Source organism: Protomyctophum parallelum (genome assembly GCF_964188405.1).
Source record: "Protomyctophum parallelum genome assembly, chromosome: 6".
Lineage (NCBI taxonomy): Eukaryota > Metazoa > Chordata > Actinopteri > Myctophiformes > Myctophidae > Protomyctophum > Protomyctophum parallelum.
The window spans coordinates 510,474-532,381 of record NC_139701.1 but is presented as its reverse complement, the minus strand read 5'-3'; the positions used below and the strand labels follow the sequence as shown (position 1 = coordinate 532,381).

The window sequence follows — 21,908 nt, the reverse complement described above, 5'->3', positions numbered from 1 at the left end:
ACAGAAGCACAAAGCATGGCACACTGAACACAATGGACACGTCTATTATCACACGGCACACAGGAGGAGTCACACCTGGTGTGGTGTGAGGCGGTTAATGAGCCAGCGAGCCACAGAGGATTTGTGGCGCAAGGTCATCTCCCCCTTCTCCATCCTCTCTAGGGCCATTTTGGGCGGGAACCCCTTTTGGTGTTAGCATTATGTTATGCTTTAGCTATTGAAAGATAGCAGATCTACGAGCTCATAGCGCGCCTACAAGCTTGTAGGTCTGCTATTTTTGAAAAATCGAAGAACGACTGACATTAGAAACATAGCTTTTTCAGAAAACTGTCATTTTCAAACAGACATTTTTTAGAATCTGATCTCAGGTCAGAATGGACTAGTGGCACCACCACACAGCTACGCCATGCCTTCACCAGACACAAACGGTGCCTCGGTTTAAAATGATCCATTTATTGATGTTTTTCCGTTTAGACTATTTTTGACGAACGCTTTCTCACCCCCAGGGAGTCATATTTCCCCCAGGTAATATGACGCCTCTCGGGATGAGAATGTGTTGACTTTTTTTTCCTCTTTCTTTCTTTACTCTGAATTCACACCAGCAGCTGCATGCGAGCAAATATTTGACATTCGCCGTTATGAGTGCACATATCTCCACACAGTGGCCAATATCTGTGGTGTGGAGTGGATACACGCCTACTCCACGATAACTTTACGGGCACAGCACGCTTCTGAACTGCCTCAAAAGCATCAGAGTTGAGCTTTTCTCAACTTTGACACTTTTTTTGCTGACTCTCTCCCCCCACCAATGCTGCAGTGGAGAACGGCAGTCACTCCTCTCCTTTGGACAGTGCATAGAACCTCTCTCAGAACAGAGCAGCCAAAGTCCGCTGCTGATGTGAATGGAGCGTCAGGCTGTGTACAGTAGGAGAGATAGAAAGTATTCACATGCAAAACAGACCATGAGCTGGACTCCAGCCCATGACAGGACACAAGAGGACGCTTCTAGGCCATGACATCATGGTTCAGATACAAATGTTTTATGTACAGAGACTGCTTAAGCAACAGGGGGCGCTGTAACATCCTCCATTCATTCAGCAGTTCTAAATAAACCTCTCATAATATAGGCTGATTGCTGGAAGATTGGAGGGTGTGACAGCTGCTAGGCTATTTCCAAAGGCATGAAGCTGCTGGATTTAAGGTTTTCTTTGCCAATACAAGCGTAACATGATAAAATAATAAGAAATAAAAGAATATTCCCATTCATTGTCTCTTACACGCAAAAGGAAAACACACAGACACAAACCGTCATCATTTCCGTTTTGTGAAGTTGGTTCAAAGCACCCACACCTCTACACGCAGGATTCCCCCCTACCCTCCACCCCCATGTTTTATAAATACTACACACCTGAATAGTGCTCCTGGATGCTGCTGACTCAGCCAAGGAGATGCCTATTGGTCAGTGTGACGCAGTGCTTTGCAGACTAACCACTTCAACACAGCTTTCTGGAAAGAGTTTGGTTAGTTTCCTTCTATTTAGCAGACGTCATTTATCTTCAACATCTGAAAAGGAAAGTTCCATATCCCCCCATTCCCCCACCCCTCTTCAAATAACGAATTAAGCCCTATTTGGCAATAACCAATTAGATTAGATTTATACAACTGTATTAGGCCTGGGCTACACTACACTACACCTACAGTATATGGATCTTTTTCCAAACGCACATTTGTGCGTTTGGGCCTTTCAGCCGCACACAAACGGCCTTTTCGGCCCACTCAAATGGGAGGTTTTTGGAAACATAATAAATAAGTGTAGATTTTCCAAAATCTCCGGATCAGTTTTGTCACGGCTCATTAGCGCATATCATTTTTACTATAATATAGCTGAGAAATGCAGCCTGGTGCGCCTGGAAACTACACAGAGATATCCATACGATTGTTCATGTTTTTATATCACTGCGTTAATGAGTAACTTATCATTGTTGCATCAACTGCACCACGTCACCAGCGAGCAATCCAATATAAATAATACTATCAGCCTGTACATATAGACCACCAGACCAGGGGGGCAGTGAAGCCAATAGTGTCTGAAGCCAGTAGGAAATCCTCACTTCCTGAAAGTTCATATAATGGCCTGTTGTGGCGCTGTCATTGGGCCCACAAAACCCCATAGCACCATAGAGGTCCATGTATTTGGGCCCAACTTCACCTAGACTGTATTACCTTAACCCATTCTGAACGGGCACCCATTTTGGTGTTAGCATCATGTTATGCTTTAGCTATTTAAAAATAGCAGATCTACAAGCTCATATCGCGCCACCGAGTGGCGCGATACGAGCTTGTAGGTCTGCTATTTTTTGAAAAATCGAAGAACGACTGACATTTTTAGAATCTGATCTCAGGTCAGAATGGGTTAATCAGACCAGTGTGTGTCCGGTGGAAACCTCGTGTGAATCTGATCTCAGGTCAGAATGGGTTAATAAACATGGTCATGAATACTTTCTGCTTCCAGTCACTAGTTTAAAGTCTCATTTCTCATAATATTCTTTTTGGGAAAATTATGGTCCCATTTATTAAAAAAACGAATATGTTCTGAGGGGCGTGGCTACCATTAACAGTGACAATGATCGGGATCCACCCCCCGCCCGAGTCAAAATAAAAACCAACGAAGAAGAAGGGGGGAAGTCCCGCCTCGTTGTCTGGGCCAGCCAATGGGCGAAGCTTGAATAATAGGTTAATTGCGGACCTACAGAGAAACTGTGGATAATGTGTGGTGTGGCGTGTGCATACTGCATAGGCATAGCCATGTGAAACTATATTCTTGGGTAGGTAACCTCACAAAAAACATGCAGTAATCCTGGTCTCTGAACTAGCCTGAGTTGGAGGGGAAAGGAACTGGTCGGAATAACGTGTTCCTTCCACACGCTACGTCCGGCCGGGGAAATTCCCCTCTGTCAGGTGAAAAGAAGCAGCTTGGACTCCTCATGCATAGAAGGAAGCATGAGGTCAGTCCAATGCACCCCCCTCCCCCAGGTTGGCAGAGACAGAGTAGCGCCCAGGTTTACATTAGATAATTGACACTGGGTGAAAAAATGGGTTGCAAAATCGTGGGATAAAATAAAATAGAAAAAAAATAAACTATATTCTTGTACGCAAAGTTAGTCCGACAGCTACACCACGGCACGCCACATGGATGTGAGAATCATGCATTTCCTTGGCCATTGTGACATTCCCTTATTCCCCTGCAACGTGTTCATTGCGATGAAACATGACAAAACATGGCGGTCGTATTGTTTCAGAGCCATGATAAGACATTATAGGCTAATGTTTTGTCAAAGATTAGATTATAGACATGCCGTGTTTTAGATTATAGACATGCCGTGTTTTGCTCTCCGTTACATGATCATGGTCATGGAGGGGTGGGGGGGGTGGGGGGGGGGGAGAGAGAGAGGTGTGTGAATGCAATCGCATCAAATAGCGTGGTTGCCAGGTTGGTGAGAAGAAAGTGCAGTGGGTGTACAAGTGCATGTCTAGTCGTGCACTGTGCACATGGCACATCTCTCCAGCTCAGCGGCCTTGTGGTTAGAGAGAGACAGACAAAGACTGTAAAAATGGGACCCAATGCCTCCCTGCTTGACACTCGGCATCAAAGGGTTGGATTGGGGGGGTCAAATCTACTAATCCAAATGATTTACCCCAACAGACAACGGATTTATTTTTAAACGGGGGACGAAAATATCCGTTTTGCAAAAGATCCATATAGGTATAGCCCGGGCCTTGGAGCGAGAGCTACATCGTTCTACAACTGTATTAGAGAGAGGGAGATAAACCTATGATCTGAATAGCCGTTCTTACACATTCTCTCATTGGGTTAGCTCAACTTCTAACCTGTAAAATAATAGTGAAATTAACCACTTTAAACCTGGTATCCCTATTTTGTGCATGTCATTATAGGCGAAAATATTAAACATTTTTCAAAATGATACAAAAATAGCTAAAATAGCCAATATACAAGTTCACAACTTGTCACGATGGGGACGCTCTTGTAGATGTATAATTGCAATTTTTTCAACATACTATAACTTTTCTTCCCGTGCTTATAAATGAGGTAAAACAATATGCAAATGCTTAGGAATAGGATTTGCGATAGTTGCGATAAAATGGAAGATTTGTGGGCTGGGGGCTTCTATACAGCAGCTTGAATACCTTGTTCAGGAAGCTGTTTGCAATAACTTTTCTCTTTTCTCTGTTTGCAATAACTTTTAACTTTTCTCTGCAAAGTCTAGCTGTTTAGAAAATGTAGTGGCCAATAGTAGCATTTCCTTTTGTTTTGTTTTTCCTGATAAATCATGCAGGCAGACTTGTGTTCGGTGGTGAAAGATAAAGTGCTAATCTGAATGGGTCAACCGTGGCTGGCTGGCTTCCATTCATCACTCACAGATAGCGTTGACTGCTAAATTCTTAGTTGTTTTCAAGTTCTTCTTTCTGCACCTCACAGTCTCCAGTAGGTTGGGTTTATATTCGACTTGAACTCTTCCATTTTGTGTTTCTGCACTTCACTCAGTCGATACGATTTAGGTCAAAAAGACAGTAGGTTATACGACAGAATTATAATCTGTGCGCCTGTCTTGTTGGCCTGAAGATCGGGTCTCCTGTTTTTTTGCCTCTACACTAAATATATTTTCCGAAAATAGCACGTGGTATGGTAGTGAGCTTGTTCGCCAAATGTTCAATTGGGACGCGACTACGCTATGGTTCCCTTTAGGGTTTTGAACAGTCATGAAAGGCTCAGCAAAGTTAAGATTGGACATCATTTATCAGATCTAAGTCAGACTGGCTTGGTGAAATTCTGTCCTAGTTGGCTGACCTTTGGCCATGGGCTTCCAGCCCAGATAAACAAATCCTCATCACGGCCCACCACAGACCCTAAAAAGATTGTACTGTACGAATGAAAAACCTTATTCCGAACATGATAAAATTATACAAAAAAAGTCAAAGAATTAAAATATGCGCAATATAGCACAACTACTACTGTAGGTCAACAACTGAACTAATTCCACATCCAGCATCGAGAAGGGAAAAGTAGACCCTCGTATTTATCCAAAGCGAATACGGTTACGGTTCATTGTCTTGCTCAAGGACACTTTGAAAGAGAACAATGTCAATTGTGAGGGACGTGAGCCTGTGACCTGCCTGTTCTATGCCAATCTCTCCAAACACAAAGACCACAAGGCTTGGTGGGAGCTACGGACTGAAACCCATCCATCAAGCCGAGTGAATTAGCCTCTAGTGCAAACAATATCTGGACACAGTAGTCAATTCATATTGACAACCGTTATTGCACCGGACTGTAACTATTAACCACTTAACCCATTCTGACCTGAGATCAGATTCATACCAGGTTTCCAACTGGACACACACTGGTCTGATTAACCCATTCTGACCTGAGATCAGATTCTAAAAATGTCAGTCGTTCTTTCTTTCTCTCTCTTCACCCAAAAAATAGCTGATCTAGATCGGCTGACCGACCCCCACAACTTCTTAAGACAGAATTGCGCCGTAAGCTTGTACTAGATCAGCCATCCAGAACATGGATGCTTGGTTTTCAAGTGGTTAATGGGCGTGCACATCCAGAGAAGAGGGGGGGGGGGGGGGGGGGGGGGGAATGTCACACTTATCACATCCAAGCATCTAAACATTGATGACGACGTCGCATCCATGCGGGCCCCTTTTCCTTCTCCCAGGGAAATGGGGGAGGAAGCTATAGTATCGACAGAGCACTTGACAGCATGGAGGCCCGCGGCCGACTTCCACAGATAAGTCCTTATTGGCACAACATTGTCAGACTGCCAACGCCACAGCAACGACGCCAACGAGTCCTCCATCAGGGGGCACGAGAGCCAGAGGAGGAGTGGCTCGTTTTGGAATGCTGCATCCTTTCACAAGATTTGGATGAGAATTTCTGTATTTATAATTGTATAAATATATATATACAATATATATATATATATATATATATATATATATATATATATATATATATATATTATTATTTTTTTCCTTTCCTTTCCTATTGGTTTGCTTCTGTGTGCGATCGTTGGGACATATACCAATATTTGAGTCCAACACCCTTAAATTCTTCCATGCAAGTCTTCCATGCAGGGAAGTGGTTTCAAACTCCTTTCAAATAAAAAATAAAAATAAACAACACCACAACAACCACCACCACCACCACCACCACCACCACACCGGTAACATTGCAAGGCAGGATGATCTAATTCAAATCTAGTAGCGATCATTAACAATCTTTTTTTTTAGCAATCCACAGCCTCGCTGCCTCACAGTCCCATGGCTGGTGCACGGTGAGACAGTGAAGCCGATACATGGGAGTGATGGGACTTGATTGATTGATTGATTGAAATATTTATTAACAGTTTGTAGAATTTACAGTACATTTTGCTGCTGTAGGCTCCTCGCTGGGCGCGCTCGGGGGGGCTCCTTCCAATAGCATCTTCGTCACGCACCAGCAGGGTTCATGTATTGTTGTTTTTGTACAGTATATGTAGATATGTAGGTATAATATTTGCAACAAGCATGTATGGATGTGTAGCAGGTCAAAAGCTAACATGGCAACAAGAGCAAGCTCCTGCCTGCCTGCCTGCCTGCCTGTCTGAGGGTTGTGCATATATATATATATATGCACAGAGACACAGCTGTATACTTTGCACCCAATAAAAAGGTCCAGCGAGATATACAAGCTTTCAAGGTGTGAATAAGGTTGTGTGTCCACTGGGAACCGTTCCCTCTCTAGGGCTAGTTGGCTTCGCTTCATAGAAAAGACCAAGCCTTGCATATTATTCCAACCGTGCTAAAAGCTTTAACGCTGTTGAGAGGAACCCAGCGTCAGAAACCAAACCCTATATACTAATACTATACACACTATTCCCTGATGTATTCCCCCCACTAGGGGTGTCAACAAAAAAAATCGATTCGAATTAGAATCGCGATTCCAGCTATGAACGATTCAAAATCGATTCATAAATTTCCCTTTTTTTATTTATTTTTGCTTACAGTTACAGGAGTTTTCACTACATGGTGTTTGTGTTATGAAATGTAAGCTTACCATAATCACAGTAACCATCATGTCTTCAGTCATTTTCAAGTTACTGTAGTCGGTACTGGTCACTTCAGTTCAGCACAGCTGTATTGTATTACAGTAGTATTGAATCGAGAAGCATTTTGAATAGAGAATAGTTTTGAATCTGGAAAAAAAACATGCTTTAGAATAAATAAATAAACGTTTTTGGATTGAGAATCGAGTTGAATCGAATCGTGACCCCAAGAATCGGAATCGAATCGAATCATGGGACACCCAAAGATTCGCAGCCCTACCCCCCACCCCTCGTTTATAATAATAGGGACACCAGTTTGGCTATTTCCACGGGTTTCCCAATGGACACAAGAGGCTTAAGAGGCTAAAGTGAGACAAAATGAGGGGTGCAGAGACTGCATGGTGCGCGGTTCTTTACTTACCATACTGGCTATAGGGGAAGTCAGGCTGCCCAGTGGGAGCTTTGCTTAAGTCCTGAGTAGGTGTGGTTGCCGGTGCAAAACCCAGGGGCGCCGCTCCCGGCGTGGCCGGCGGGGGAGGGACTCCCGCCGGTGCGTACTGGTCACCTTGGGGCGTGCCGAAGCTGTAACCTGAACCAGAGCCAGTGAAGACGGCTGTTAAGAGAATATACACTGACTGTTATTCATTTACACGGGTTACTTCTCTGCACAATTCATTACAAACATAGACACACACAGACACGGGGGTAGTTCGTTAGGCCTGTTTTTAATCACAGCGTGTCCCAGAAGACCACAGTGGAAACAGGCCTCCGGGCGTTAAGGCGTCTCTTTAGACCACAGTGGAAACAGGCCTCCGGGCGTTAAGGCGTCTCTTTGTGTACACCGGTGGTGTTTTCACCTCTTTGTGTGTACACCGGTGGTGTTTTCACCTCTTTGTGTGTACACCGGTGGTGTTTTCACCTCTTTGTGTGTACACCGGTGGTGTTTTCACCTTTTCATGTCAACAAGGACAAAATGTATTTTGGCCGCAGACCCCCATTCTGAAACGTGCCAGAGACGCCAAGAAGCCAAGATTTATGTCTAAATAAAGAAATAAATGAAACAAAAACATTTAATATATTTTTCATTATTTTCCAAAACAGCAGATGTGCAAAGCAGATGTGCAAGCTCGCAGCGCAAGTGACGTGCTGCGAGTTTGTACGTCTGCTATTTTTAAACAGACATGGTATAAAATATGGATAAAAGAGGTTAAAGTTAAACTGATTGTGATGCTGTATTCTGGGCGGGAACCCCTTTTGGTGTTCTAACCCTTCTGGACGGGAACCCCCTCTAGGGGTTCTGTACAGTATGTACAGTATTCAAAAGATGATGCTGCTACATAAATAGTTGAAGTTTTTCAGAAAGCCTAGGTCAGGATCTAGAGGGCTTCTTAGAATCGGCCTCAGTCCAAAATGGGTTAACACGTTTTGTTAAAACCCCAGACATGTACTTTTGATGCAATGTACACTCGCACATTTTTAATAAAGCAATATTTCAATTAAGCAATTTTGTGTGATGATCAATTTGTCCAAAGACATACATTACATGAGACACAGAGAGCGCGCCGGCGTCAAGGGTAGAACAACGTATAGGTTGCACCAGGCATCAATGGGTTAAGGGAATAAAGCTTTTTGAAGCACAAAAAGCACCAATCTTTTGCAGTCATTTTGGGACAAAAAGCTGCATTTCTTTTCTCTAAACTATTTAAATAGTGTACAAAATAAAAAGTGTGAAGGTCGCATCTCTGTTTACATATACAGTAGGTCTAGCCACTTGCGGCCTGGCCTCCCTATTTTGGGCATGACATTACCGCTATGTACAGTAGGTGAATATGTTCTTAGAGCTTAGAAGCGGTTAAATAAAACCCAAGCCTTGGTGGAACTCCACACAGAAGTGGTTGATAGAAGAGAGCTCAGCTACACTGGATGCTGTTTGTTACAGCTGTCACAGTGGCTGCTCGGGTAGACAGTAGACACATATACTGTACATCAGTCACAGTCAAATGTACCAGGTCATATCTCACCCGGATACAAAGCCCCAAAGCTACTAAGCAACAATATAAATGGACTGTCATGCTATCCAAGGACAACTGGCACGCTCTGCACTGTATCCAGTGGTGGAAAGTACATTTACTTAAGTACAGTTCCGAGGCATTTGAACTTTACTTGAGTATTTTCCGATTTCCAATACTTTGACTTCTACTCCACTCCACTACGTTTTATTTTTGAGTGGTGCAACCACTCCAAGGAACAGCAATGTCCGTGTTAACCTATGTGACTATGAGTACCAGTAGGGGCAAAAGTGGCACTGTTGTGCCAGAAACAGAGAGAGAGAGAGATAGTGCTGCACTGTTGCCTGCTAATATCATAACTACATTTATGAACACTACATTTATTTGATAACTTTAGTTACTAGTTACTTTGTAAATTTCGATTATTACTACAAAACATGCATTAACCCATTCTGACCGGGCACCCATTTTGGTGTTAGCATCATGTTATGCTTTAGCTATTGAAAAATAGCAGATCTACAAGCTCATATCGCGCCACCGAGTGGCGCGATACGAGCTTGTAGGTCTGCTATTTTTGAAAAATCGAAGACACTTTTAGAATCTGATCTCAGGTCAGAATGGGTTAATAATTAAACTGTCAGGATGTAATAGACATTTTTAGAATCTGATCTCAGGTCAGAATGGGTTAACCACTTCAACCCTATATACATTTTGGCCATTCGAAAATAGATGATCTACAAGCTCACAATGTTTTCCTCCACCCACACACACACAAGTAAGAGATTATGAACAGCAAGCCTGTCATGTTTGCTCAATAAGCTGAGGCAGAGCCGCCATGCAAAGTGGTTTATTTTTGCAATAATGAGGATTTAGCAATAATGAAATTGTAAGTCGTCGTCATCCCGCTTATTACAACTGTATCGGGCAGAGACGTTATAATAATGTGGATCCAAAATATGAAATTTGTATGGTTGGATGACTCGGAGAAAATGAAACGCCTCTTTCCAATATCACGTTTTTTCATTGGATTCATTTCTTGAAAAAAAAGGCCTGGAGGTAGAACCTGTTTTATCATTAAAAAAAAAGGGAACCATAATTTACACAAATATTTAGCGCTCGGGGTGGCACAGAGGTAAAGTCCCTAGTGCCCACCACGGGGTGGCACAGAGGTAAAGTCCCTAGTGCCCACCACGGGGTGGCACAGAGGTAAAGTCCATAGTGCCCACCACGGGGGGGGCACAGAGGTAAAGTCCCTAGTGCCCACCACGGGGTGGCACAGAGGTAAAGTCCCTAGTGCCCACCACGGGGTGGCACAGAGGTAAAGTCCCTAGTGCCCACCACGGGGGGGCACAGAGGTAAAGTCCCTAGTGCCCACCACGGGGTGGCACAGAGGTAAAGTCCATAGTGCCCACCACGGGGTGGCACAGAGGTAAAGTCCCTAGTGCCCACCACGGGGTGGCACAGAGGTAAAGTCCCTAGTGCCCACCACGGGGTGGCACAGAGGTAAAGTCCCTAGTGCCCACCACGGGGTGGCACAGAGGTAAAGTCCATAGTGCCCACCACGGGGTGGCACAGAGGTAAAGTCCATAGTGCCCACCACGGGGGGGCACAGAGGTAAAGTCCCTAGTGCCCACCACGGGGTGGCACAGAGGTAAAGTCCCTAGTGCCCACCACGGGGTGGCACAGAGGTAAAGTCCCTAGGGCCCACCACGGGGTGGCACAGAGGTAAAGTCCCTAGTGCCCACCACGGGGTGGCACAGAGGTAAAGTCCATAGTGCCCACCACAGGGTGGCACAGAGGTAAAGTCCCTAGTGCCCACCACGGGGTGGCACAGAGGTAAAGTCCCTAGTGCCCACCACGGGGTGGCACAGAGGTAAAGTCCCTAGTGCCCACCACGGGGTGGCACAGAGGTAAAGTCCCTAGTGCCCACCACGGGGGGGCACAGAGGTAAAGTCCCTAGTGCCCACCCACCACGGGGTGGCACAGAGGTAAAGTCCCTAGTGCCCACCACGGGGTGGCACAGAGGTAAAGTCCCTAGTGCCCACCACGGGGTGGCACAGAGGTAAAGTCCCTAGTGCCCACCACGGGGTGGCACAGAGGTAAAGTCCCTAGTGCCCACCACGGGGTGGCACAGAGGTAAAGTCCATAGTGCCCACCACGGGGTGGCACAGAGGTAAAGTCCATAGTGCCCACCACGGGGTGGCACAGAGGTAAAGTCCCTAGTGCCCACCACGGGGTGGCACAGAGGTAAAGTCCCTAGTGCCCACCACGGGGTGGCACAGAGGTAAAGTCCCTAGTGCCCACCACGGGGGGGCACAGAGGTAAAGTCCCTAGTGCCCACCACGGGGTGGCACAGAGGTAAAGTCCCTAGTGCCCACCATGGGGTGGCACAGAGGTAAAGTCCATAGTGCCCACCACGGGGTGGCACAGAGGTAAAGTCCATAGTGCCCACCACGGGGTGGCACAGAGGTAAAGTCCCTAGTGCCCACCACGGGGTGGCACAGAGGTAAAGTCCATAGTGCCCACCACGGGGTGGCACAGAGGTAAAGTCCCTAGTGCCCACCACAGGGTGGCACAGAGGTAAAGTCCCTAGTGCCCACCACAGGGTGGCACAGAGGTAAAGTCCCTAGTGCCCACCACAGGGTGGCACAGAGGTAAAGTCCCTAGTGCCCACCACGGGGTGGCACAGAGGTAAAGTCCCTAGTGCCCACCACGGGGTGGCACAGAGGTAAAGTCCCTAGTGCCCACCATGGGGTGGCACAGAGGTAAAGTCCCTAGTGCCCACCATGGGGTGGCACAGAGGTAAAGTCCCTAGTGCCCACCACGGGGTGGCACAGAGGTAAAGTCCCTAGTGCCCACCACGGGGTGGCACAGAGGTAAAGTCCCTAGTGCCCACCACGGTGGCACAGAGGTAAAGTCCCTAGTGCCCACCACGGGGTGGCACAGAGGTAAAGTCCATAGTGCCCACCACGGGGTGGCACAGAGGTAAAGTCCCTAGGGCCCACCACGGGGTGGCACAGAGGTAAAGTCCATAGTGCCCACCATGGGGTGGCACAGAGGTAAAGTCCCTAGTGCCCACCACGGGGTGGCACAGAGGTAAAGTCCATAGTGCCCACCACGGGGTGGCACAGAGGTAAAGTCCCTAGTGCCCACCATGGGGTGGCACAGAGGTAAAGTCCCTAGTGCCCACCACGGGGTGGCACAGAGGTAAAGTCCATAGTGCCCACCACGGGGTGGCACAGAGGTAAAGTCCCTAGTGCCCACCACGGGGGGGCACAGAGGTAAAGTCCCTAGTGCCCACCACGGGGTGGCACAGAGGTAAAGTCCCTAGTGCCCACCACGGGGTGGCACAGAGGTAAAGTCCCTAGTGCCCACCATGGGGTGGCACAGAGGTAAAGTCCCTAGTGCCCACCCACCACGGGGGGGCACAGAGGTAAAGTCCCTAGTGCCCACCACGGGGTGGCACAGAGGTAAAGTCCCTAGTGCCCACCACGGGGGGGCACAGAGGTAAAGTCCATAGTGCCCACCACGGGGTGGCACAGAGGTAAAGTCCCTAGTGCCCACCACGGGGTGGCACAGAGGTAAAGTCCCTAGTGCCCACCACGGGGGGGCACAGAGGTAAAGTCCATAGTGCCCACCACGGGGTGGCACAGAGGTAAAGTCCCTAGTGCCCACCACGGGGTGGCACAGAGGTAAAGTCCATAGTGCCCACCATGGGGTGGCACAGAGGTAAAGTCCCTAGTGCCCACCACGGGGTGGCACAGAGGTAAAGTCCATAGTGCCCACCACGGGGTGGCACAGAGGTAAAGTCCATAGTGCCCACCACGGGGTGGCACAGAGGTAAAGTCCCTAGTGCCCACCACGGGGTGGCACAGAGGTAAAGTCCCTAGTGCCCACCACGGGGTGGCACAGAGGTAAAGTCCCTAGTGCCCACCACGGGGTGGCACAGAGGTAAAGTCCATAGTGCCCACCACGGTGGCATCCATGGTGCAACAGGCTTTGTGGGTTGTGTCTATATGAACGCAGGGCACGGAGGGTGATAATTAGGGGTGGAGCTTTGGGCTTATTATAATTATTATAATTAGGGGTGGAGCTTTGGGCTTATCAAGCCTGTTATCGAGCATAAAAAAATGTAATCATCAATGCTGGCACAAACATGTCGGTCTAAAAATGTATTGATACCTGCCGACCAGTGCTGTCCAGGTAAACAAAATGACATTTTTAAAGTGACTGTACACATATTAACCAGTTTCTTTAATATTATTTTATTGCCTTCCGTCTGTTAGAAACCTACTGCATTTGACGGCTCTAGTAAAAGACACTGGTTCTGTTCAGAATGCATTGTCTCCTGTCTTTACACAAAATAATAGAAAATGCTCGATAAGAACCCGGCTCTATAAGCCTGATCGATACGGTGCTCGTTATCAATAAAACTTAACGAGCTCCATCCCTAGTGATAATGGTCATTGCATGTACTGCACTCCTACGGGTTGGGGCAGCATCTGTCAGCAGGGAGTGTCGGGCGGGAGGAGGAGTAGGACGAAGGCAATGCGTATAGGATTAGGAGGAGGAGTAGGACGAAGGCAATGCGTATAGGATTAGGATAGGAGGAGGAGTAGGACGAAGGCAATGCGTATAGGATTAGGAGGAGGAGTAGGACGAAGGCAATGCGTATAGGATTAGGATAGGAGGAGGAGTAGGACGAAGGCAATGCGTATAGGATTAGGATAGGAGGAGGAGTAGGACGAAGGCAATGCGTATAGGATTAGGATAGGAGGAGGAGTAGGACGAAGGCAATGCGTATAGGATTAGGAGGAGGAGTAGGACGAAGGCAATGCGTATAGGATTAGGAGGAGGAGTAGGACGAAGGCAATGCGTATAGGATTAGGAGGAGGAGTAGGACGAAGGCAATGCGTATAGGATTAGGAGGAGGAGTAGGACGAAGGCAATGCGTATAGGATTAGGAGGAGGAGTAGGACGAAGGCAATGCGTATAGGATTAGGAGGAGGAGTAGGACGAAGGCAATGCGTATAGGATTAGGAGGAGGAGTAGGACGAAGGCAATGCGTATAGGATTAGGAGGAGGAGTAGGACGAAGGCAATGCGTATAGGATTAGGATAGGAGGAGGAGTAGGACGAAGGCAATGCGTATAGGATTAGGATAGGAGGAGGAGTAGGACGAAGGCAATGCGTATAGGATTAGGATAGGAGGAGGAGTAGGACGAAGGCAATGCGTATAGGATTAGGATAGGAGGAGGAGTAGGACGAAGGCAATGCGTATAGGATTAGGATAGGAGGAGGAGTAGGACGAAGGCAATGCGTATAGGATTAGGATAGGAGGAGGAGTAGGACGAAGGCAATGCGTATAGGATTAGGATAGGAGGAGGAGTAGGACGAAGGCAATGCGTATAGGATTAGGATAGGAGGAGGAGTAGGACGAAGGCAATGCGTATAGGATTAGGATAGGAGGAGGAGTAGGACGAAGGCAATGCGTATAGGATTAGGATAGGAGGAGGAGTAGGACGAAGGCAATGCGTATAGGATTAGGAGGAGTAGGACGAAGGCAATGCGTATAGGATTAGGAGGAGTAGGACGAAGGCAATGCGTATAGGATTAGGAGGAGGAGTAGGACGAAGGCAATGCGTATAGGATTAGGAGGAGGAGTAGGACGAAGGCAATGCGTATAGGATTAGGAGGAGTAGGACGAAGGCAATGCGTATAGGATTAGGATAGGAGGAGGAGTAGGACGAAGGCAATGCGTATAGGATTAGGAGGAGGAGTAGGACGAAGGCAATGCGTAAAGGATCCGACAGCAGTGACAACACAGAAATGTGTGTTGGGAGGAATCAATTGGCATAACGACTAAATTGGGGATAAAAAAAGGGGGTGAAACTAAATTGGCTACTCAACAAAAGTACAATATTTGTCTCGGAAATACTCCAGTAAAGCAAAAGTACCTGAAATTTGTACTGATTGATTTGATTGATTGAAATATTTATTAACAGTTTGCAGAATTACAGTACATTTCAAGCACAAACTCAATACAAAGACTGTTAACTGTGAGTGGCGGACCCAATTAAGCATTACACTTGTTTACAAGAGGGTCCACCATGTTCAATTCATCAAAACATTTAGAGACGTACAAATAGACACTTCTATATAGTTAAAGAACAGAACAGGAATTCATCATAAAGGAAGCAAAAAGGGAAAAGAAACATATACAGTGAGGGGAAAAAGGGGGGGGGGGGCGGTGGGGGGGGATTCAGATTGTACGGGGGCCAGTTTCGAATTGCAGCCGTCCGTAGTTGCCCTTTGAGAGCGGTTTTGAAGGAGTCAAGGGATTCACATGTCTTAATGACAGTTGGTAGGGTGTTCCACATTTTGGTGGCATAGGAGCGAAAATAATTTAGTCCCTCGTTTGTGCCGAATCTGGGTTGTACTTCGTTACTTTCCACCGCTGCTTGACATTGACGCTATAGCGACCGACCCGATGCTTCCGTGCAAATGAATGAATCTACGTGTTGAGCAGTAGCAGTAGCAGAATACTGACCGAACTGAGGTGTTGTGCTGTATCCCTGCGTGGGGTAGCCCTGAGGTGCTGCGAAGCCCCCCGTCGGGGCGGTGGTCACCAGGAATGCGTTGAATGGAGACGGAGGCTGGGCAGGGGTCCCAGCTCTGCCCGCTGTTAAAGGTGGCCCGTACCCGCCTGTAGGCAACGCAGAGGATGGTCGGTAAATAACCCATTCTGACCTGAGATCAGATTCTAAAAATGTCTGTTTGAAAATGACAGTTTTCTGGCCCAGGCCGTAGCGTAACGGTCTGGGCACCGGACTGGTAATCCAGTCGCAGTGTGCCGCGGGTTCGACTCCCGGACCCGACACGGCCTTTACTGCATGTCATCCCCCCCATCTCTCTCCCGTTTCCTGTCAGCCTACTGTCTGTCCCTTCAAAAATCAATAAAAGGCGTAAGCCGCAAAAAAATATCTAAAAAAAAAAAAAAAAAAAAATGAAAATGACAGTTTTCTGAAAAAGCTATGTTTCTATGTCAGTCGTTCAGTCGATTTTTCAAAAATAGCAGACCTACAAGCTCGTATGAGCTTGTAGATCTGCTATTTTTCAATAGCTAAAGCATGACATGATGCTAACACCAAAAGGGGTTCCTGCCCAAAATGGGATAATGTGTTGTCTGCTGCTGTGCCAAGTAATTCTTGAATGGCTGCGCTAACTGGCTGGAGGCTGCATTGCACAGTACTGTATGTAAACAGTAACACAAAGCAGGCTACCTCGGGCAGTACAGTAATAGTATGCAAGTGTACAAATGTAACCAAATAACGGGTCCATTACGCTCTCGGAGTTACAAATGGATGAATCAATATGGCATTGAAATGATTTCAAACTCATTTTCAACAACACCGTGCAACCCTTAAAGATTCTTCTGAATGACAAACATTGGGTAATGAGTTTTGTTTGGCGAGATGGCTCAGCTGAACTGAAGACATTATTAACGACATACAATAGGTTTGACTTGGATTCTTATTATATAATTAATAACACAATTTAGAGTTCATAGTAATGGATTCAACATGTTTAAAATGAACCCCAAAGAGTATCTTCATTCAGAACACACAATACAATATTGATCCTTTTATAATCACTGGGTCTGTGCACATATTATTTCCTGGGCAAGTGCATGGAATTTCAGCAAGCTACCGGGGGTTCAGTTGGAGGTAATGATATGAAACCTAGCCGAACCGCCGCGCGGGGAGGGGAGGAATCATTTCAGGGCTGCCATCTGTCCCAAGCAGTTATCAGGGACCTCAGCCACTGCAAATATGAACTGATAACACGTCTCGTTCAACTGACAATACCTCGTTGGCCATCGCCGATATGCAGAACACGCTCAGGCAATGACACAAGACCTTTCAGATAAGTGAACAGCACATGACAAAAAGACATAGCTTCCCCCCACCCCGTTCAAGCACTACCCAGTTGAGTTACACAACAGTGTTGGATTTTGTCCACTAAGACTGTCAACGAAAAAGTGTAAAATCAGCCATTACGCCGCCAAAATATTGTTTTGAAGACAAAATCAACTGTAGATTTTGTCGACTGAAATCGTATATTTAGTCGACTCAAACCGATTTCAGATGACTAAAATGTGACTAAAACTAAATCAAAGTGTGCTGTCAAAATCAACCCTGTTAAGACAAGACATGCGACCGTGTGAAAATAAGAAGAAGCGGCCCTTTGGTACGTTAAACATGCAGAGGGTACATACCTATTGGTTGACCTGTAGTCGACACCCAGACTCCTTGAGAAGGAGAGGCGACAAGGAAAGGAAAGGAAAGCAAAGGTTAAACTGAGGAAAAACAAGCTATATACAAAACGAAGTGGTCCCTTATTCATGTCATTTACAAAGTCACTGACCCAGATGATAAAACAAGAGTTTGGCATCTTTAACCACATTAACCCGGGTGTCCCAATTCTGGGCAAGCTCACCGTAGAGAGCTTGTAGATCTGCTGTTTTCACTATTATGCCATATAACGTAACGAGTACATAACATGACTGTGACTAGTCTTATGAAACTCATAAAACGATTCGATATCTCAACGTAGTCCGCCCACATTTGAACGATTTCGATACAATTAACAAGACTATAACTTTCGGTTTCAGGGGACTCACTATAATTCTAATAATGACCACAACAGATTTTAGGGGAAGTCTGTTTAGCTCTACCATAATGTATGCTGACCACCATGTCTCACCTCTCTGCCCTAGAGTTCCTGTCTCTACCATAATGTATGCTGACCACCATGTCTCACCTCTCTGCCCTAGAGTTCCTGTCTCTACCATAATGTATGCTGACCACCATGTCTCACCTCTCTGCCCTAGAGTTCCTGTCTCTACCATAATGTATGCTGACCACCATGTCTCACCTCTCTGCCCTAGAGTTCCTGTCTCTACCATAATGTATGCTGACCACCATGTCTCACCTCTCTGCCCTAGAGTTCCTGTCTCTACCATAATGTATGCTGACCACCATGTCTCACCTCTCTGCCCTAGAGTTCCTGTCTCTACCATAATGTATGCTGACCACCATGTCTCACCTCTCTGCCCTAGAGTTCCTGTCTCTACCATAATGTATGCTGACCACCATGTCTCACCTCTCTGCCCTAGAGTTCCTGTCTCTACCATAATGTATGCTGACCACCATGTCTCACCTCTCTGCCCTAGAGTTCCTGTCTCTACCATAATGTATGCTGACCATCATGTCTCACCTCTCTGCCCTAGAGTTCCTGTCTCTACCATAATGTATGCTGACCACCATGTCTCACCTCTCTGCCCTAGAGTTCCTGTCTCTACCATAATGTATGCTGACCACCATGTCTCACCTCTCTGCCCTAGAGTTCCTGTCTCTACCATAATGTATGCTGACCACCATGTCTCACCTCTCTGCCCTAGAGTTCCTGTCTCTACCATAATGTATGCTGACCACCATGTCTCACCTCTCTGCCCTAGAGTTCCTGTCTCTACCATAATGTATGCTGACCACCATGTCTCACCTCTCTGCCCTAGAGTTCCTGTCTCTACCATAATGTATGCTGACCACCATGTCTCACCTCTCTGCCCTAGAGTTCCTGTCTCTACCATAATGTATGCTGACCACCGTGTCTCACCTCTCTGCCCTAGAGTTCCTGTCTCTACCATAATGTATGCTGACCACCATGTCTCACCTCTCTGCCCTAGAGTTCCTGTCTCTACCATAATGTATGCTGACCATCATGTCTCACCTCTCTGCCCTAGAGTTTCCTGTCTCTACCATAATGTATGCTGACCACCATGTCTCACCTCTCTGCCCTAGAGTTCCTGTCTCTACCATAATGTATGCTGACCACCATGTCTCACCTCTCTGCCCTAGAGTTCCTGTCTCTACCATAATGTATGCTGACCACCATGTCTCACCTCTCTGCCCTAGAGTTCCTGTCTCTACCATAATGTATGCTGACCACCATGTCTCACCTCTCTGCCCTAGAGTTCCTGTCTCTACCATAATGTATGCTGACCACCATGTCTCACCTCTCTGCCCTAGAGTTCCTGTCTCTACCATAATGTATGCTGACCACCATGTCTCACCTCTCTGCCCTAGAGTTCCTGTCTCTACCATAATGTATGCTGACCATCATGTCTCACCTCTCTGCCCTAGAGTTCCTGTCTCTACCATAATGTATGCTGACCACCATGTCTCACCTCTCTGCCCTAGAGTTCCTGTCTCTAACATAATGTATGCTGACCACCATGTCTCACCTCTCTGCCCTAGAGTTCCTGTCTCTACCATAATGTATGCTGACCACCATGTCTCACCTCTCTGCCCTAGAGTTCCTGTCTCTACCATAATGTATGCTGACCACCGTGTCTCACCTCTCTGCCCTAGAGTTCCTGTCTCTACCATAATGTATGCTGACCACCATGTCTCACCTCTCTGCCCTAGAGTTCCTGTCTCTACCATAATGTATGCTGACCACCATGTCTCACCTCTCTGCCCTAGAGTTCCTGTCTCTACCATAATGTATGCTGACCACCATGTCTCACCTCTCTGCCCTAGAGTTCCTGTCTCTACCATAATGTATGCTGACGATCATGTCTCACCTCTCTGCCCTAGAGTTCCTGTCTCTACCATAATGTATGCTGACCACCATGTCTCACCTCTCTGCCCTAGAGTTCCTGTCTCTACCATAATGTATGCTGACCACCGTGTCTCACCTCTCTGCCCTAGAGTTCCTGTCTCTACCATAATGTATGCTGACCACCATGTCTCACCTCTCTGCCCTAGAGTTCCTGTCTCTACCATAATGTATGCTGACCACCATGTCTCACCTCTCTGCCCTAGAGTTCCTGTCTCTACCATAATGTATGCTGACCACCATGTCTCACCTCTCTGCCCTAGAGTTCCTGTCTCTACCATAATGTATGCTGACCACCATGTCTCACCTCTCTGCCCTAGAGTTCCTGTCTCTACCATAATGTATGCTGACCATCATGTCTCACCTCTCTGCCCTAGAGTTCCTGTCTCTACCATAATGTATGCTGACCATCATGTCTCACCTCTCTGCCCTAGAGTTCCTGTCTCTACCATAATGTATGCTGACCACCGTGTCTCACCTCTCTGCCCTAGAGTTCCTGTCTCTACCATAATGTATGCTGACCACCATGTCTCACCTCTCTGCCCTAGAGTTCCTGTCTCTACCATAATGTATGCTGACCATCATGTCTCACCTCTCTGCCCTAGAGTTCCTGTCTCTACCATAATGTATGCTGACCACCATGTCTCACCTCTCTGCCCTAGAGTTCCTGTCTCTACCATAATGTATGCTGACCACCATGTCTCACCTCTCTGCCCTAGAGTTCCTGTCTCACTACAACTCCACTATCTACAAATTAATGCAAAACTTGTGGGGGGGAAAAAAGAGAAAGGACTAGTTAAGTGTCGTTAATCCCTGCGCAGTATGTGTTATATGTTATATGTTATGTGTTATATGTTATATGTTATATATGTTATATGTTAATCCCTGTGCAGTATGTGTTATATGTTATATGTTATATGTTATGTGTTATATGTTATATGTTAATCCCTGCGCAGTATGTGCTCGCTGACTAGAGTCCCCCAAGGCTCTATGCTAGGCCCCCCACACACACACCAAATATCTTTGCCGAAAATAGACGATCTACACTCTACAGGCTCACAACGCAATCATGCGCTGTGAGGCTTGTAGATCTGCCATTTCTGCCGAACGGTTAAGAGAGAACCAGCCGTGCTGTTTGGTGGCTCTCCGTTCCGTTGGGCCCTGGGAGCCGGTCCCACTCACCCTGTGGCCCCACTCACCCTGTGGCCCCACTCACCCTGTTGTCCCACTCACCCTGTGGCCCGTACGTCTGTTGCCAGGCCTGGGCAGGCTGTGCCGTCCAACCATTAGCTGCGCTCAAGATGCCCCTGGGTCCCCATTGGCCGGGCCCGAGCTGGCCGGGAGCTTTGCTGTCGCGCGGCTCCGCCTTCTTCACTTCAACCTGGACAAAGGACAATGGAGAGGGGGGGGGGGGGGACAGTTTGCCAGACCCGTTGACAGTCTCTCCAATCCATCTTCCCGCCTCCTAACACACCTGCCCTTACCTAGCAAACTCACATTTTAGAAAATGTCTGGACATTTTGGGGGGTGGTGGTGGGGGGGCGGGCGGGGGGGGAGGTGGGCAGCTTCAAAAAGCTTAAACTTTTCTTATCTGGGATAAATGTAGGACAGCTATTTAAATTAATATTACTGTAATGTAGCGGAGTTATGCTGCTATGTTTCTCAGGTGCTAAATGACTACCGTTTCTCGTTTGATAATTAGTGTTAGTGAAAATACATACACGTTGCTAAAAGATGGTCTCCAGATCAGTGTGTGTACTGCTGTAAACTGTACCTGAGAAACATAGGATTATATATTTCCTTGAAAGAACTAGCCTATATCGCATAAAGATATCTAATGGAAGGTTAAGACTTACCTTTCTCCGGCTAACGCTTAGAGATAATTTTCTATTTTACTTGAAGTTTTTAGGGGGAAATGGATGTAGAGACAGAATTGCATCTCAGATCTAACATAATAAATACAAGGAAACATGCAGATAAAACAAATGGACAGTCTTATAGTCGATTCAAAATCAAATCTTCATACTGTGTCAAGGAAGGGTAAATCTTTTCAATCAAGACCAATTGAACGATAACCTTGTATTAACAATGAGATGGACACACAA

General features: G+C 46.6%; 1 protein-coding gene across 2 annotated transcripts in view; it reads right to left on the bottom strand.

The window, feature by feature from the left end:
* Positions 1-21,908, bottom strand: part of dazap1 (DAZ associated protein 1) — a 51,402-nt gene that overhangs the window by 3,772 nt on the left and 25,722 nt on the right. Inside the window, exons 8-11 of one of the 2 annotated variants that reach the window (XM_083767803.1) lie at positions 21,037-21,184; positions 17,399-17,431; positions 15,671-15,826; positions 7,534-7,725 (exon numbers count right to left, since the gene is read on the bottom strand). In XM_083767803.1, coding sequence (XP_083623929.1) covers positions 7,534-7,725; positions 15,671-15,826; positions 17,399-17,431; positions 21,037-21,184 — 529 coding nt within the window. The remainder of the gene's footprint in view (positions 1-7,533; positions 7,726-15,670; positions 15,827-17,398; positions 17,432-21,036; positions 21,185-21,908) is intronic. The other variant, XM_083767804.1, reaches the window with a different exon arrangement.